General features: G+C 42.8%; 1 protein-coding gene across 3 annotated transcripts in view; it reads left to right on the forward strand.

Annotated features, from left to right (window-relative positions):
• DIAPH2 (diaphanous related formin 2) overlaps positions 1-19,097 on the forward strand; it is a 171,055-nt gene that overhangs the window by 39,335 nt on the left and 112,623 nt on the right. For all 3 annotated transcript variants that reach the window (XM_058814155.1, XM_058814153.1, XM_058814154.1), the window contains one exon: positions 1,710-1,824. In XM_058814155.1, coding sequence (XP_058670138.1) covers positions 1,710-1,824 — 115 coding nt within the window. The remainder of the gene's footprint in view (positions 1-1,709; positions 1,825-19,097) is intronic.

Genomic DNA, 19,097 nt, shown 5'->3' on the forward strand with positions numbered 1-19,097 from the left:
TGATCAGTGTAGCCACTGCTCCTTCCATATAAAGAAAATTTATGTGGTCTACTAGATAATTGGATCTGTTATCAAGACTAAATCATTGCATCCTACAGTTGTGGTTGGTAGTTTTTTAGTGGTATGAAAAATGACAGATATGTTGATGTTTGGTGTAGGAAAAAGTACCAAAATCACCAAATCATGAAGGCAAATGAAAGGACTTTTATATATTCCATGCTGGGTGGTTCATCTAAATTTTGAGTAATCAAAAGACTTTGAGGTAACAAAACAGCAGCATAATCCCACCAGCCTTGGAGGAGGAATCCAGCAGGCTGAGAGAGAGCCTGTGTGGAAATGTGTGGCATGCCAATTTATAGTTTCTTTTGGCAGATGAATTAATGCTTCAATGATTTCAAATGATTTCAAAATATTTGGAGATGTGCTTAGACAATCTGAAAGCGTATCTGGTGGCCACAGTTTGAAAACAGGCTTTCCATATTTAACTAGACTGATATTGAACAGCCTGCCATGTTTTCAGAGTATTAATTTAAATACATTTTAGAATCAGTTTGAAAATCCTTACTTTTTCTGTAATTCTGATAAAATAATTGCCTAAAAAGAGAAATGATAACTTTTCTCCATCATGAGAGGAGGAATTAAATGTCTTGGGGAGAAAGGATGGATCAGGATGCTCTGCAGGAGTTTTGGAGCTGTGGGACATAGACTGCTGTCCTGTAAGCACAGAGAAAAGCAAGCTTTTATTGTATAACACATTGGTAATTGCAGCCAATTTCATTGTGATCAGTTCCATTGGGGAGTTTGTAGGAATAATTTCTGAAGTGTCTGTGTGAACACTGGCTGTGACAATGGAAGGAACTGCAGATGGACGCTTTGCTAAAGTGCTCTGGGAACAGTGCCAGAGATCCCCTGCCTGCTGAGAAAGTGCAAAGTCTGTTTGATCATCACTTTTAAGGAGCCATCATTTGAGGAATAAAATTCTTACTGTTTAATTTAGTCCCTTTTGCTGTAACTGTCTTCCCCATTAGTGTTGGATTAAGGTAGTTTTTTAAAATGTCTTCCCTGGAGCTGCTGGTAAAGCAGGGCTGGAAGGTGGAGGACCAGGATGTTGCAGGGAAATTGGAGTGAAGCTGACAAATGCAGCATTGCTGAATTCCCTGCATATCATCTTGAAGTTAAATAGCCCTTGGAAATTATGTTCATTTAAAGAAATTTATAAACAATAATAATGTGCTCAAAGCTGTTAGAGAAGCATATTTTGAAAACAGAACAGCAGTTCTGAGTCATACATGAAGAGTCAAGTTGTCATTTGCTTCTGTATTGCAGAGCATTTTCCTCTTTGGTGCAGCCCAGAGAGCTCAGCCTCAGTCTCTGCCAGGTCCCCGTGGCCACTTCATTTCCTGATAAACTGTTCCACACAGTTCTCAGGTAGCAGCAAAAAGAGTTTGGGAACTCTCTGGAAAGTCATCAAGAGAGAGCTAGAACACTTTCAGAGCCAGCTGCTGTTGTTAGTTCTGTGTGGAGAACTTGCTGAGTGGGAGAAGTACAGTAAAGCCATTTGTGGGCAGCTCAGCTCACCGTGCCTGTGCAGGAACAGCAGGGACGGAACATTCCAGAACGGGGCTGAGCTTCCTCAGCCCAGTTCTCACAGAGGTTCTGTAGCACTTGTTTTACCGTGGCTGTTGGAAACACTCCTGTTTTCCTTGCAGATTGAGCCTCAAGAAATAGGAGAAAACAGCTTTTGGGTAAAAGCTAAAGAAGATAAATTTGAGGACCCGGAGCTGTTTGCAAAATTGGCACTTACCTTTGGAACCCAAATGAAAGGTACATTCTTACTTTGCTCTTTATTTTGCTTTTATTAAGTTTAAAACTGTGTAATGGCAGTTTCTTTTATGCTTTGTGCAATACCATGGAACCCATTTGATGGTTTTATAGCAGGAAGATGATTTAAAACATATATTAAGCATAACAGTCTATTACAAGAATTGCTCCCCCTTCACTTTACAGCATGAGGGGAGGAACCTTTTTTGCAATAATACCTTTTAAAAGTGCACTGTATGTTGCAGACAGATTTGAGTTTTCTTTTAATGGAATTATAATTAAATTTAAAATTCGGATCCTAAAATCATGTTTATTTGCATTATTAGTCCTAGCTGAGAATTTCTGGAATAAGAGCAGCAGTTTTTGCTAAGCCAGTGTTAAAAAAGATTAATTCAGGAAGGGCTCTCAGAGGACTGTAATGAACTATTTCTTGAGTAGATTCCTTGAATTATTTTTGAATATGGTTTTTTTTCTGTGTCCTTTTGAAACCTCTTCAAAGAGTTGGTCATGGCTGTGTTTTTCATAAGATAGTTTCATATTCCTTTCAGTAGTCAGTGAATTTAAACCATTAGAATTCTCTTTTTCCAGCACACCTTGGAAGCACTTTCTGGTCCAAATGTTCAGCTATTCCATGCAGTAATTCAAAAGCATCATTTGCAGTAATTTATCCTTTTTTCTATGCCCAAGTTGGATTGACTCTTGGTTCCTAGCACTGCAGGGAGGGTAAAATGCTGTGGAGCTGGTCACTTGCTTTGGTGTGGCAGGAAGGAATGCCCAGCAGCAGATGACAGAATGGCATGAGCCCCTCCTAAATGAAAAGGACAAGCTTCTGCCTTGAGCTGAATTCTTGCACCAGAAATCTGAAGAAATGTTTCAGAATTCCTGAAAAGCTTCTTCGTTAAAAATGCTGAAAAAACCCTCTTGAAATGTTGACATAGCTGACAGTTTGCGTGAGAAGAAATTCTTGTTGACATAGTTGCACAGCTGTAAAACAGGGAACAGCAGCAGCTCCTCCAATAGCTTGGTGTGCTGATAGCCTTGCAGATATTTCCCCTTGTTTTGTTCTCAGTTAATGGCTGTAGAAAACAAGATGCCATAGCAAAGGATGCACATTAAAAATGCTGCTGCACAGTACTCAGGATGTGAAAATCGTACTTGGCTGACTCCTGCAGAAAGGAGGAGTTGTCTGTCTGATTTCAAGGTTTTTTTAAACTTGAGAACCTGCTGGAAGTCAAAAAGACTCTTGGAGCATTTGGTTGCAGCACAGATCCAAAGAATTGCATGCCAGAAGCAACTTTTCCTGCAGCTGCCATCTGCAAAGGGAACTATGGATTGATGTTCACTGTTCTTCCTCCCCTTTGTCCTTAAGCAGCTCCATGATGTCCCAAATGCTGAATTCAGGCATCATCTGGGATCAGATTTCCCTCTTGCTTTATTCCATTTCATGAGTACATTACAGGCGAGTGATAAAAAGCCAAATAGAAATGCATGTGATATTGTCCCAGGAGCACAGTCAGCATGTAAAACAAACAAAGGGATGAGTGGAAGCAAACTGACAATTGCCAAAAGCAGTTTGGATGACTTAGTGTTTACTGTTTTGTGTTCTGTGGAGTTTTGGAATGCCACTGGGAATGGTAACTGAAGTAAAAGCTATGGTAGTGTGCACATTTATTAAAACTTTGTGATTCCCTGTAAGTTGTAGCACTGAAATTTGATTAAACCTCTGAATGCTATTCATGATTCTTTGCTACAATGAGAAAGACGCGATGAATTTTTCTCATGTAACATAGTTTTGGTTTAAGATACTCCAGAAATGACTCAATGTTGCTGTCACTGAGCTGCCAGCTGCTGTTTGAGTGCTGTCTGCTTTACAGAAGTGCAGCCAGAGCTGAGGGGCTGTGGTACTTCTGGGGAGAAATGATGTTGTGAAGTTGAACAATAACTTTTGCATGTTATATTATTAATGCAATGTAGTTATACATCTCAGGAAACCTGGGCTACTGCCTTTTGATGGGAGTTGGGGCCGTGTATGATTTAATTCTGTAGAATGTCCTAAAACCCCTGACAACTGAAATTAACAGTTTAAAATACTGGTGTTCTTGTCAAGAACCAAATGATCTTTGAAATAATTTAAGCAGGTCATTTTATGGCAAGCACTCTTTTACCAAACTTTGCCTTTATCCCTGATACGAAATTTTCTCTCTGGCCACCAGCAGAAGGGAGGGCAGCAGCAGCACTGCCATGTCTTCAGTGCTTGCTGGAATATGATGTCAAAAAGCTCCTGTTTGATTCATGGATGTTAAATCCCATAGAATTGAATGTGGAGTGTCTCCTAACAGGGCAGGTCAGGGCTGCAGTGCTGTGATTTGCAGCCAGGCTGTGACACATCCCATCCTCAGGACTGGGACAATGCTCAGGGCTGGGCCTGCTGCTCCCCAAGTCATTCCTCACTGTTTGATTGATGGTCTAATTGCAAAACACTGCAAAGCAAGTTAATGCCTTCTCCCTAAAGGATCATGTTAATTTCTGCCTCTTGTAGTTTAGGTTGTGTATTTTGCCAGTCAAGAATGATAGTAGTGCTCTGAAGAAATTAATTATGTGTACAGTAGGTCTGTAAAGGTAGTAATTAGTACATAATAGTCTGTAACTACTGGGATTGTTCCAATGCAGAATTCATTATCCATCCAGCTTGCCTCAAGGGAAAACTTCTCCATCAGGGTTCTGTTGCTTTACAATTAGACTTTTAAAATACGATTCAACAATCATTTTCATATGTTTTCAAAACTGAAGTGAGGTCTTAATAGCTCAGTGGTATTTTCCACATTATGGGAATTTGAGTGGGAAGGGACAGGAGAAAAGACAAACTTCCATGTAAGCTGTAATGAGCAAAACATGAACAAAATGTTCAGGTTTTGATTTTATATGGATAATGTATAGAATATGTATATAAATAATGTGTATAATGTGTATATAATGTATATAAAGAGTATATGGTAGGTCAGTGCACCATTCAACTTGAAGGAAATTCTTTGCATTCGTTTGCATTTGGGACTTATAAATACAAGGAACAGCAATTAGTACTTTTAGAAAATGGCTTTGAATTTGCTATGCTGAGAAGCCCAGATCTAATTCATCAGAGAACTTCAACATTTGAGGCTTTCAGTGGATCCAGATTTCCTGTGAGGCAGCTGCATCTGTAGGTGTGAGGCAGCAGGACTCAGCTGATGCAGAAATCTCTGTTTTGTGTGGCTGTGTTGCACTGGCTCAGCTTCCTGCGCTGCTTTGGCAACAGAAAAAGGAAGAGAGACCTCTGAACTGCCCAGGAATTTGCTTCGGGATTGCAGACTGCAGGTGGCTCCCTTGGTCTGCTGATGGCTCAGCTGGGTTGGTTTGGTTCCCTTCCTCTCCTGCAGCAGGGTGGGATTCAAACGGAGCAGGATCAGCTCTGCACTGTGGGGTCACCCGGGGCTCTGGGGCAGCACAATTTCATTTCCTTGCCTTGCACACCTGGGTCGTCAGTTTTCATATCTGTTCCACACAGAAGTGCAGCAGATTGGTTTGTTTTCATCTCTGGATGTATTTGAAATTGTTGTTTTTCAGCAACAGAATAAATTCAAGTACCATAAAGGAGGAGTGAGTTATTAGTTTACTATTTTTCACTTTCCTTTTCTTCTCCACTGGATTTATTCAGCAGATGAACTCTCAAACTCAAGGGTGAAAAAGCTTTACATAGTTTAAACAAACTGCTGCCTGAAAATATTACCATCTAGCATAGATTTATGTGTATATATCTCTGTATTTTTATATATTTTATGTACTTTTTTAATTTTTAGATGATCTTAGAGTTATTTTAGAGTCCAAGTCTTATTTCCAGAGCATCAGGACCCATTTTATTCATCATGGGACAAAAGGACTGATATGAGTATAGTGTTGAGAAGGGTCTAAAAGAAAGCAAAAGTTTCAATTAGGACATAAAGGTTGTAAATATTATTTCTTAATATTTTATTTCAAATAGAAATTAAGCTATTGAAAGGTGAGCACATTAGAATACTATGTCAAAGGTAGTTTGTAATATGGAATCTTAAGAAAACATAATTTATTTTAAAAAAATTCTGTGTAAAATACATGTTCTGTTGGTGTGACCTTATGACTCTAGTTGTTCTCATCCTGTAACAGTGAATGAAGAATATCCCAGATTAACAAATAAAATCTATCTAGACTTTTTCAGAAGTTAGGCTCAGTCTCAGTTGTGCGATTTTGTTTATTGTCTTCTTTTCCTGTAAGATTTTATTTATGTGACCATTTCAGAATGTTCATGCTTTAGGGTTGGACAGGGCAGGAGTTTGACTGCAGGTTTGTGTGGCACACTTTGATTGTGTCTCTCAGGACTCTGCTCTTACAACTTTGTGGTAAATCCCTAAGGGGGAAAAATCAAGAGGGATGGGTCAGATGGATGCAATGTTCCTCTCTCCAGTTTGTTGTTCCTGGAGCCTGCTTTCTCTGCATCTGCAGGAAAGTTAGTTTTTTCAGAGAATTGTTGTTCCGAAAGAGGGTTCTGAGAGAGAAGTCTGGGCATTGTCTTAATCAGCATTACAGCAAGAACTGCAATAATTGCACCTCCAGAAAATCAAATCCAAACAGCATGTGTGAATTAAATTGTATTCAGATGAGGAGACAGGTGGGAAATAGTTTGAGGTCCGGGCTATTTGAAGGCTGCTATCATTATTCATGGATTGCTTGGAGGTACAGCATAATGTATTCCCCAGAACTGCTGCAGAAATGGAGTTCATCCCAGAATCAGCATTCTGTCTGTTGTGAATCCAGGTCAGATGCTCTGAAGTGGAGGCCATTCCTTCAGTTTTACTTTAATTGGCAGTGCTTAACCCTTTTGGAGCATCACTGGGGCAGGTGAGAGCTCCCTGCTGGAGATGTGAGGAGCAGGGATCTGAAATGAGGAATCCTGCTGGCTCCTGAGTGACTGGAGGAGTTGGGCAGGTACAAACTGATTATCCCCTGCCCGCTCAGTGCCACGTGCCAAACTGGCATTGGAGGGGCTCTGCTGTGTGTGTGCCTCTGCAAGGCCGTCCTTTGCTTTAACCATCTCTGGCACTGAAAAACTTCTCAAAAATATTAGTAATAGCCCCTGCTGCTCAGGTTTTCTGCAAGTTTCAATTAGTAATTTTGTCAGAAAACTTCAGCAGAAGAATTTAAGGAGAATTTAAATAGAATTGGAATGGGGACAGACATGTATTGTCTAAAAAAACCTCTTCTATGTCTTTATAACAATGTTGTGACTGAGTTGTCTTAGTAATGTGTTATATTTTAGGTGGTTGCTTGCAGAGTTCTTGTATTAATTTGTTATACCTCAACTCTCAGAATATGAAAAGGAAAATCTTGAAGAGGAAAGATGGAACAGCAGTTTGACTGTAAAGGAAAGCCAAGGGAAGGTGAAATTTCAAGGGCATTGGGGTTTTCCTACAAAGGAAATTGGCCCAGTGGGTTTTCCCAACCTTGAAGGTGTTGGAGGTTCCCATTAGGGAAGTGTGAGGATCAGTGCTGGTGGCACACAGCCAAATGTTCATCGCCCACACATTCCAGCAGTCTGGCACTGGAGCCCACCGTGTGATCACTCTGGTACAGGTTGGTCCCTTTGCACCTCCTCCATGCTCGTTTTTCTCAGGAGCTGGGGCTCTGTGTGTGCGAGCTTGCTGCAATCCAGCAGGGGAAGGGAGGCAGCTCTGCATTGCCAGTGTCTGATGGAGGCTCAGTGATGCAGTGCTCAAATAAAGCCCAGCACTTTTAATGAGGAGCTGAGGACAGAGATACATCTACTGGCACTGCAGAGACAGGGATTGTGTACAAAGACTAATTAGCATGAAATATGAATACATTCATGAAGCACTCTTGATCTATAATGCTCTTACAGAGAGTATTTTTTTCCTATGAATTCGATGAAAAAGAAATTCAGAAGTTGAATTGAAAAAAGAATCTGTGTTGAACTGTAAAAAGAAATGGGGTTTGTTTGTTTTTAAGCAAATAGAAATCTATATTCCTGGAATAAAACCTCTTCTGTATGAATAAATAAAGAGATTAGACTGAGAAGAATGCTTTCTCTAATGTCAAAACAGAAAGAATAGCCTGCAAAAGATGCTCCTCTTCAAGTATACAACTGATTTTTCATGGAAAGTGAGGTTAGATATCCTAAAAATCTATTTAATGTGAATCTAGTTACTCCCAACAAGAAGTGTTCAAGGCCAGGTTGGATGGAGCTCTGAGCAGCAATATTGGAAGGTGTCCCTGGCCCTGGCAGGGCTTGGAACAAGATGATCTTTAAGGTCCCTTCCACCCCAAACCATTCAGTGATGATGTGGTTAAATCATCCTATGGGTTTGACAGCAATCCTTTGTTCAGCGAGCTGTTGGGATTATCCACTGTGGCAGTTTTCCTCAGGTGTGGCTTCTCTTTCACATGCAGGAGTTGATTCCTGTAGATGCACATGAAATGCAGTGATGATGAGGTGGAGGTCAGTTCTGGCGCTGTGCAGAATGGTTTTAGACCCGTTCCTTTTATAACCATCCCTTTTGCCTTCTGACGTGCTTGGAGCTGTAGATCCATTTTCTGGCAGCTCCCTCGGTGTTGGTGAAGGGAACTCCAGCTGAGTGCTCAGTGCAGCTTCTTCAGCTGAACATGGCTGGGAATTTGTGACCCAAGTGAAGTAGGGAAGAATAGAAAGTCCATAGGAAAGGCTGGAGAGCAGACCAGCTCCTTACCAGGACAGTTGGTGCTGACTATTAAATAGGTTCTGCACCAATATTTCACTGTGCTGAACACTTCCAGCAGAGTTCTAGGAATAACAATGTATTTGCTTAAATAAATAAAACCCCACTGTAAACAAAGCCATGGTTATAAGCAAAATTGATGGTCTTGTGAAATAGTTCTTTCAAGGCTGCATTAAAGAGCTGCCCCCTGCAACTTTCAGCAGAACCACAGTTAGCACATCCTGCACTGCCTCCTAAATCTACTTTCTATCAAAAGAAATAGAATGGGTTTTTGTTTTTCCTGCAGAAGCATAAACTAACAAAATGTGTCTGATTCATGGCCTGGTTCCACTTGCTCACTGTGCTGACCTGCAGTGATTCTGTGTTTGTAGAAAAATGATGCCCTCTCCATGGATTTTATGTTTTATGTGCAAAACTATTTTTTCCTTTCTTATTGCTGACCAAAAAGCTCAAAAAAAAAAATGTCATCTGCTCTTGACATGGAACATTTCTCTGAGTGATAGTTGCTTCACCTGTAATGCTGTTCCAGGCTGCTTTGGACAGAATAGCTGCTATTGCAAGAATTTCTGCCATTTATAGCAGAGCAAGAATACTTCTGTTACCTGCAGGAATAAAGGTTCTTTGGAGAAGGAGACATTCAAAAGCTATCTGAAGGATTAAAAGTTAACAATCATGCTATTAAGTTTCTGAATTCATTGAGAAATTGAAAATACTAGGTACATAGGCATTAGTACAGATAATAACAAAAGTATCAGCTTTTGGAATTACTTATTAATCATCTCAAATGGATGTAAAGCTATAATTACAACTCTCTATATTGTGTCTTCTGCAATGTGAGAAACTGAAATGTCTCTGAAACTTCCTCTCAGGTGCTTTATTCTTTCCTGTGACGTGGGAATGTCATTATTGTAGAATACCACTACTGAATCATTTCCCACTGTGAAAAGGCCGAGGCTTAAAGGCTTTCTAAAAGCAGAAGGCCACGTGGAAAAAGTCAGTGTGGAATTCTCATCAAGCTGCATTTTCTGAATGGCAGTACCTGTGGAGTGAATGTCGAGGTGTTCTTTGGCTTTTCTTTTTTGTTATTTAATTGAAGATTTGGGTCATTAGCACAGAGACTCTTAATGAGTCACTGTAGCCAGATTTGGCTTGTGTTGGTGGTATAAAGGTAAGCAGAGCTCAGGTGCTGAATTCAGGCTGTCCAGTGGATCCTGCCTGTGCAGAGGTGAGCAGTGGAGCCTGGTGTTGTGCTGAAGGTGAGGGACTGGGAGCTGTGTGCTCTGCACTATTTTTAGTGTGCTACAATGTAAGCAGCTTAATTTAGTACCTGTGTGTCCCCCGGGACTAATGCTGTGATGTGGCAGTAATTTATCTTGTGTGTCCTGCGGGCCGATAATCATTGCCTGAGTGTTCACAACACTGTGGGTACCTGGGCCCCCAGAAAGCTTTTCCAAGGTAAATCCAAGGTGGTGAAAACACACACATATCCAAGGCAAGGCTGACCTCGGGCTGGTTGTGCTCTGCATTTCATCTTCAGCAGGTGACTGAGAGCAGCTGCTCAGTCCTAAGAGTAAATACACGTTAATATCTATTAAATGGCTGCTGCTGCATGTACGCAGAACGGATTAAACAGAGATCCTTCTCTGCCGCCAGCAGTTGATGTTTTTTCCAAGCCAGAGGTCACATCTTTACACCTGGTAAAGTCTTTACTATGTTTTGTCTTCAGTGAACTCAGGATCTTTGAGCATTTATAACCTGTGGCATTACACTTCTCTGTATTTCAGACAGATGTGGTGTTTTGCAGAGTTTTAACCCTGCTGCTTCTGGTCATCCTGGTTTGCTGTCTCCTTTTTCTCTCCTTGAACATCTCATTTATAGCTAATTTATACTTATTTCCCTGTGTTTTCAGAGACTGTCCAAATAGTGCATGATCCACAGAAGGCACAGTAAAACACCCAGAAATGATCAGTGGGTTCACCCCCTTTACAGAGGGGCTCTCAGATGTGCCTGTCACCAAACACCTGGCTGTTTGTGTTCCAGAGTGACACTGGGATGCCAGAAACGCTGCAGTGTGCCAGGGTACGGAACGGTTGGGGTGGCATTGGTCAGAGTGATGGGGACAGTTGGGAGTGCCTTCCCTGGGCAGTGTGGGGCCTGAATGAGAGATGTGGCACTCCAGGGGCTCCCCAAAATGCAGTTTATTGTGTCCAAAGAGTTACAGCAGTCCTGGGTCATGGCTGACTGAGCTGTGCCCGCAGCTGTCAGCTGCAGGCAGGCCTGGAGACCATTTGGTTTTGGTTACATTGCGTTTTATACTTTTCTTTTGGTTACAATGCATTACAGACTTTTCTTTGCTGAGCATCTTAATACAAAAGAACCAATTGATACCTTAGCTATTATCTATAGCCCATCATAACTACTGTAATTACCATATTCATGTTACTATTCTCCAATCACTAAAAGTCAGTACACAACAGTTAAAGCTATAAGGTGTTTTTCAGTTTTCTTGCAGTGGAAAATTCTGAGACTTTTTTTCTACTTGCAACATCAACAGTCTTGTTGGCCTGTGCTCTCTTTTTACTTGGTAAAAGCTTCTTGTTTGGGGTGGGGTTATCCTTTGCTCTAAGCCATAAAACCCCTTCTGACTCACGCAGCCTTTGCCTCCTTGGTTATCCAGTCAGACTGGCTCAGCAATTCTTTCCTTCTGTATCAAAACTTGCTTCCATTTCTGCTCCTCCTTCAGATTCTGCATTCAGAGATCTTGCTGCCCAGCACTGACATCTGTGGGACTCTTGCCAAGCTTTGATCCTTCCCAACCAGCGCTGCGCTGTGTGCTCGGAGCCCTGGCACAGCCCTGGCACGACCCTGGCACAGGGTGGTGCTGAGCCCTGCTGGGCACGGCCCTGGCACAGCCCTGGCACGGCCCTGGCACAGGGTGGTGCTGAGCCCTGCTGGGCACGGCCCTGGCACAGCCCTGGCACGGCCCTGGCACAGCCCTGGCACAGGGTGGTGCTGAGCCCTGCTGGGCACGGCCCTGGCACAGCCCTGGCACAGCCCTGGCACGGCCCTGGCACAGCCCTGGCACAGGGTGGTGCTGAGCCCTGCTGGGCACGGCCCTGGCACGGCCCTGGCACAGCCCTGGCACAGCCCTGGCACAGCCCTGGCACGGCCCTGGCACAGCCCTGGCACAGGGTGGTGCTGAGCCCTGCTGGGCACGGCCTCCTCACGCTCACTGCCTGTGTTGGACACTGCCCTCGCAGTGCCTCAGGTTTCCATGTTTGTTTGTGGAGGACTGATTTCCCAACGTTTTATCCTTATTTCTATTGATCAGCTATCAAAGCTCCGCTTACCAGTCAACCTCATGGGGTGCTGACTTTTACTGCTGAAATTAATGGAATCTATTAAGGCAGATCATTTGCCAATTATTTTTAATATGATCCTTTTACTCTGTGAAGTTCTGCTTTGGCCCTGAGGCCTATGAAAGCTGCTTTTTGAGTTCTGCAGGTTCAATATAACAATAAATACCAGCTAATCTTATTTATTTATTTACTCTAAATGGGTGAAAAACGTAAACATAAAATCAAATTCCTTGTGTACTAAATCAGTGGAAATTTAACATTGTGTATTTGATTGTAGGGCAGAGTGTATAACCAGGGTGGGCTACATTACACTAAAAAGTCAAGCATTTTGGAATTCAAATTGTTTATGTATTTTGCATGCATGTTTATTTAAAACCTTGTTGATAGAGCAATGCTTTAAAAAGGAAGAGAATACTGAAATGTCTGTTTGAACATGAGTATTTTACTTAGTGTTTCAATATTTAGTCAGGATTGTTAAATGTCAGATACCACAGTGATAGAAAAAATCAATTTATCACTTCATTTTTATTAACATTTTAGTGTTTTCCATTAAACACCAATATCTAATTAACTTGACTGTATAAAGGGATTTTTGGATATTGGGATTTTGGCTTCATAATTTGGCAAGTTCCTTTGGAAAATGTGATTCCCATAAGTGTGTTTGTTTGTGAAGGTGAGTTTTTATGGGCATCATCAAGGGGAACAGTGGGTGAACTAATAATTTAAGAGATATCTGGTTATTAGACTTCTCATAGTAATAAAAGAAAATGAATTTGCTAGAATCTTGGTAAAATATGACAGCAGTTTAATGACTTTTTTCCTGAGTCTTGATACTTTTTTTTTTTTTTTTTTACTTTTGAAAATTGTATGGATAAAAAACTCATCAGAATCTGGGAAATAATTAGAGCTGTCCTGTCTCAGCTTGGTGGTGGATGGTGGCCTGATGTCAGAGGAAAAAATACAACTGGGCCATGTGGCTGTTGAAATTAGAAATGCTATTATGGGCAGCGATTTATTGACGTAGCAAACTTCTCCTCTCCCCCATGAGCAAACTTGTGTGAGAGCTCTGGAAGGCAGGGATGGCTCTGCTGGGTCAGACCCGGGGGCTGTGCCGAGCTCAGGATCTGCCCCCAGCCTCTGCCAGCCCTGGGGCCAGGGGACAAATGGGGGCACAGAACTCCTTCGTTCCAATATTCGTGGCAAAATGGGAGAGAAGTCATGGAAAAGGGCCCTGGGTTTTATTCCAGCTTCTTACAGCACATCTCCCACACTAAATGGGCCCCACGGAGGATATTTTCAATTTAATCCTTGTTTGCCTGCTGTTGTTTGATTTCTAATGTTCATCTGTGTTGCTGCGGCCATTTGTGTGTTGTGAATTGTTAATATTTGCTGTTAATGTCTCACAGCAAAAGCAGCATCTTCCACTGGCAAAGGCAGGTGTGGGATCAGGTGTGGGTGTGTTTGGAATCAGGTGTGGGTGTGTTTGGGATTGGAATCAGGTGTGGGTGTGTTTGGGATTTTCTGTGTGTGCATTGAGAGTTGTTGTTTTGGTTGTTTTGTCTTTTTTTTGGATTTTTTTGTGGCCCAGGCACCCCCTGATGCTGTTGATAGAAAGCTGAAAGCCATCCCAATGCAGAGTGGGTAATTAAGTTCACTTTAACTGTACAACTTTGCTGCACAAGTTGTTGCTAGAGATTGACAATTAGACTGTTTACAATCATTTTAGGGCAATTTTAACAGAGCAAGGAATATTTCATGTGAAATTAATAGTAGTCATTAAATGTGGTGGTCGAATAAAGTAGCAATCTATTATACAAACAATTAATAAGAGTACAGATCCCCTGTTACTTTTTTTATGCAAAACTAATTTGTAAAACTAAGTTATGATCTTTTTTACTCTTCCACAGAGCACAATTTGTTGGGTCGATGCCACTTCCTTCAGCTTGATTACATTAATTAGGCAAAAAACATACAAGATTGCAAGAGGTTCCATATTTTTTTCCTCCCTGTTAGTTTTATTTTTTATCTTGAGAGCTCAGTGTAAGATTTGCTTTTAGATCAATTGCTTGCTTTGTAATAGTTCTTTTTTTATTGCTGTACCAGGTATTGAGCTCTTCTGATTGCAGAAAGGACAGAGTGACAGCAGGAGTGCTTAATTAATTTTGCTTCAGGAATTGGTAACTGAGTGATTTTAGGTGAACTGAAAAATGCCAGGTGGCATTGGGAATAAACATGAGATCCCACAGCTGCTGCCTGAATTGACAGGAGGCGTGGCTGACATCTGCTGATGCTCTTGCGTTTCTCTCTGGATATTTGGGGAAAATGTTTGCTGCTTGTCAAAGTTGGAGCCCAAACGACAGAGCGGAGCCGGGAATGAGTTTGGATGCCAAAGCACCTCAGTCCCAGTCCCTGCAGTTCATGGGTTGTGTCCTGCGGGGTCCAGGAGGGTGTGTGCCTCCAGCTGAGAGAGCTGTGCCCTCTGCCAGAGCCTCTGCCCACCATCCTCTGCCTTTCTGTGTCACTGCGTGCAGGGCTGGCAGGGAGCTGCTCCCTGGGCACTGCCCTGCTGGCCTTGCCCTGTGCCCTCCTCCTGCTGCCCCGGGGCTCTGCTCCTGCAGGGGACGAGGGACGGGAGCGGGGGAAAGGGCTTGGGGTTGAACCAGGGAGCTTTGGATTGCATCTCAGGAAAAATATCTTCACAGGAAGGCTTGTCAAGCATCATTAACGCAAGCTGCCCGGGGAAATGGCGTCCTGGAGGTGTTCAAAGGCACCAGGACATGGCATCCTGGAGGTGTTCAAAACCGCCCGGATGTGGCACTCGAGCACGTGGTGCTGAACATGGTGGTGCTGCTTGGGCTTGAGGATCTTAGAGGCCTTTCCCAGCCCGAGTCAGTCCACTTGATGATCAGCAGGTTGTTTGTGCGGTTTGGCTTGAGCACACAAACTTGTCAGAGTTCATTGTGCTCCTGCAGCCAGAGCCTGGGCATGGTTCCCCTGCTCTCCTAGGTGCTCCTTTGCTCTCCCAGGTGTTCCTTTGCTCTCCCGGGTGTTCCCCTGCTCTCCCAGGTGCTCCTTTGCTCTCCCAGGTGTTCCTTTGCTCTCCCAGGTGTTCCTTTGCTCTCCCAGGTGTTCCCCTGCTCTCCCAGGTGTTCCCCTGCTCTCCCAGGTGGCTGCAGGAGGGTCAGGCTGTGCCCCAGCTGAGCTCCCTGTCCCATTCCCTGGGTCATTCCAGCTGGGAATGCTGTGGGCACATTTGTATTGCTGAGGGAAAAAAACAGCAGCAAATTTGAGACTTATTTGTGTTTGACTTCCTTCCTTCTCTCCCTTTATCTGAGTGTATTTCCATTTCTGAGTGCCTCCAGGACTAGCACAGAAATGGGAGACTGTCAGTAGCATTCCAAGATGATCCATTTAGCCAGACTCTGAGAAGTTTTATTGTGTTGCAACAGAATTTGCTGCACTTTTGTGCTACAAATTACTTTCTAATCTTTTGGTGGCATTCCTAGCTCTTTATTTCATTTTTCTATCATGTCATACCACATCAGGAGTTAATTTTTTTTTTGGGGAGGAGGATAAATTCATTGCAATTATTACTTTCAGCTGCTCAAGTCTTCTCTTGTGTGTGTAGTTCATGTCCCTTGCAGCTGTATGGACGCTGCACTTTTTTCTCCTACACTCCTGTAGTAGCCATAGCTCTTGTCTCAGGTAGAGACAATAACAAAGCAGTGAATTTCTTTGGTATGTTTACTTCTGCTGCCAAACACTGGTAAATGCAATTGGGAAGCCACTTGCCAGATGGAAATAAGATGAAATTGCTCGTTCATTTCCCATGACAATATAAAGATGTTTTTGTTCATTGTGTGAACAGACTTGGCAGAAATTGGAGGCTTATGGTCAGGTTAAGGTAGGCTGAAGTTCACCTGAATATCTGCTTTCTCCATGCTGTAATTCAATGTACTCCTTTTTAGCTCCTTTTAATTTTCATCCTCATCATATTCATGACTGACAGTTTTTGCTGTTAATTCTTTATTAAAATTATTCATTGATAATTTAAAGAAAGAAGGGAATTTCACATGAACTGGACATTTCAGCTCATAATAAAATGCTTTAACAGCTTCAATATAATTAAATAAAATCATATATATTTCAAAAAATTAGTCATGGCCACTTCAAATGCTATTCAGTAGCTAAATTAATGAACAGGTGTAAAATGATAATTTTCGAGAATAATGTATACTTCCTTTTTTTTTTCCTACAGAAGTACAAAAGTACTGATGGTAGGATTTTTTCCTAATTAAGTCTCCAAAGTATTTCAACCTGTTTATGTATGTTCTTTGCCATGATTATCATTAGCCCTGCTCAATGTGTTTTAAGCTTACATAAGGTTTTGTTAAGGTTTCTATGCCCTGGCTGGGCTTGCAGGGTTTCAGGCAGGGCGCTTGCAGTGGGATTAGAGGAGTTCCCAGCTGAAGGCACAGCTGGAGCTGCCCATGCTCTGGGAAATGTCAGATCAACAGCAAACAATGCCTTGCAGCTTCTTGCATCAGCTTTTTCCCTCCAACACTGATAAACAAATGTATTATTGCTAAATAATTAGAACTCTAAATTAGGAAAAAGTGAGTTCTGCAGTGCTGGTGTTTCCATCTGGGTTTGCTGGTCTCCAGAAGGAATCTGTGTGTGCTGAAGGGCCTGGGCTCTGCTCTGGCTGTGTCATGGTGCCTGTCCTTCCCTGTGTGCAGGGATGGAATGTGAGGAAATAAAAATGGTGCAGAAGGGACCCTCACACCTGAGGAGTGCAGCTGTGCCAATCACCAAAGGTTAGGAACAGGCCACAGCTGTGTCCAGTAAGGAGAAGAGTGCCACAAAAGAGTGGGGTAGCTGGGTGAGGAGAGGGTTGGGGTTTGGTGGCTGTGCCGTGAAGGGAGATGGAGTTTGGTGGCTGTACAATGAAGGGAGATGGAGTTTGGTGGCTGTGCCGGGAAGGGAGATGGAGTTTGGTGGCTGTACAATGAAGGCAGATGGAGTTTGGTGGCTGTGCCGTGAAGGGAGATGGAGTTTGGTGGCTGTACAATGAAGAAGAAGGAGTCAGTGCTGTGAGGAGATGACCATGAGAAATCACCAAGAAGGTGTGGGAGCTTTGCAATAAGATGACAACATCCCTGTCCTTCTTCTACCTGTCTGAGGTCAGGTATAAAGAAAAGCCCTCCCAAAGCCTTGTACAGCTCTAATGGTGTGAGTAATTGTGCATGAGCAGCTCAGCACTCCCCAGGACACACTCACTGCTCCAGACCTGTTCTTTCAGGGCTCTATTGCTTCATCACCAGAGCTCAGAGTAAAGAACATTCCCTTCTGCTGCACATTTGGTTTTAAACCCTGGCCATTCCTGCCATGGAAACCTGGCTATGGCAGCACCAGCTCTTGTGTCTGTGGGACTTGCTTTGGAAAGAAGCTGGTTTTGAATGAGGATGTGAGCCAGCACCATTATCAAAGTGCTGTAATGAACAACCACAGCCCTCAACTCCATGGTCTCTATGAGGCAATACAGCTGCTTCAGCTTCCACATTGGTTTTTCATCTTGCTTTTCTGAGCTGCCCTGTGCTGGCTGCTGTGAAATCCTTCTTTCATCTCTCCCTTTGGTTCTGTGGCATCACACCAAGAAGTGTCTTATCTTTGAACAGGCACTTGTGAAAGGAGAGCCTGACAAGGGCTGGCAGGTTGGTCAGCACTGGTGCACTGAGTTCTGGAAAGTATCAAGTCTCTTTTTAATTGAGTTAATTATTTTTCCAAATTCCATAATCTGTGGTTGTGTGACAGTTGAATCAATGCTGAGATGGATTGTGTGAGCAGAGCTCTCTGATGCTCCATGTCATCTCAAGCGTGACTGAAATGGTGGTGGAGAGATTCTAGGAGGTGTCTCATGTAGAAATTTTAGTTGTGTCTCTTTCTGCCTGTGAATTTGGGCTTGCTAAGATTGGTGTTGATGCTGTATTGTGGCCTTAGTGCAGTCACAAAAGCATCTGGTTCTAGTGTTTCTCTGTTTTTTGTGAATTGGCACGAACTTTGAAAGATACAACTTTTTTGAAAGAAAATTTCTTCTGGCCTTTTTCAAGTAGAAAAATTTTACTTTAACCTTAGACATCTGATGTTTGTTAAATGGATGCTCTATAAGCAGTGGTGTTGCAGCCCTTCAGGCCTGAGTAGCCCTGGTTTGCTGTCAGTGTGTGATGTGCTGTGGTTTAAATGCAGTTCCTGATTTACAACCAGCAGAGTGCACCTGCACACAGGTGAGGAGGGGTGATAAGGGAAACTCCTTCTGTGACCTGTACAGGCAGAGTTGTTGTTGTGAATTCTGCCTCAGCTCACCCTCTGTGTGTCTGTTTATCAAATATTAGGTGTTTAAGCCCCAAACCACTTTTCCTTTTTTGCTACTGGAGCAACTGAATAACTTGAATACCTGTTCTGCATTGGGCTGGTGTAGCACTTCTGCCCTTGAACTCTTGCTCATGGGGTGTTTGTCACTTGCTCTCTCTGAGAAGTGTGTGAGAATTGAGAATTTATTTTCTTGTGTGAATTACCACTGTAGGAAGAAAGTTTCCTTTCTGTGAGGTGATATTTGGTAACAAGAACATTTATTACTCTTGTTCTGCAGTCTGCAAGCCAAGGAGCAGGGTGTGTGTTTCATGCAGGTTTGACTTTGGTGCTCCCAGCTCCTGAGACAGTCTGGGACCTGTTTGTGGAGTTCAGACCTTTAAAGACTCAATCCTTGGAGGTCTGGAGAGTTTAACTCTTGAACAGATGAGATCTGCAGTAGGACACTCCCCTTCTTGGATCACACGAGCCCAGGCCTCCTCTCTGCTGTGATAGAGCAAAACTTGTAATGAAGTTTGTTGTCTGCCCATGGGACGGCTCATTTTTAACTCTTGGTTGTTTTTTTGTTTGTGTTGTTGAGCACCTGGTCTCACTGCCTTGTTTAATTGAGAACAATTAGTGCTGAGGGCCTGATTACTCGCTGAAGTGTCACTTTAGGGTTTTGGAAGGAGCTCATTGCAGCTGGGGGACGCTGGGCTTGTCTGGGATGGGGGCTCAGGGCTTGGTTGTTGAATCATCTTTTTGTTCATTTTTCTCTGATTTGGGCCCT

The sequence above is a fragment of the Ammospiza caudacuta genome, chromosome 14 (assembly GCF_027887145.1).
Source record: "Ammospiza caudacuta isolate bAmmCau1 chromosome 14, bAmmCau1.pri, whole genome shotgun sequence".
Taxonomy (NCBI): Eukaryota; Metazoa; Chordata; class Aves; order Passeriformes; family Passerellidae; genus Ammospiza; species Ammospiza caudacuta.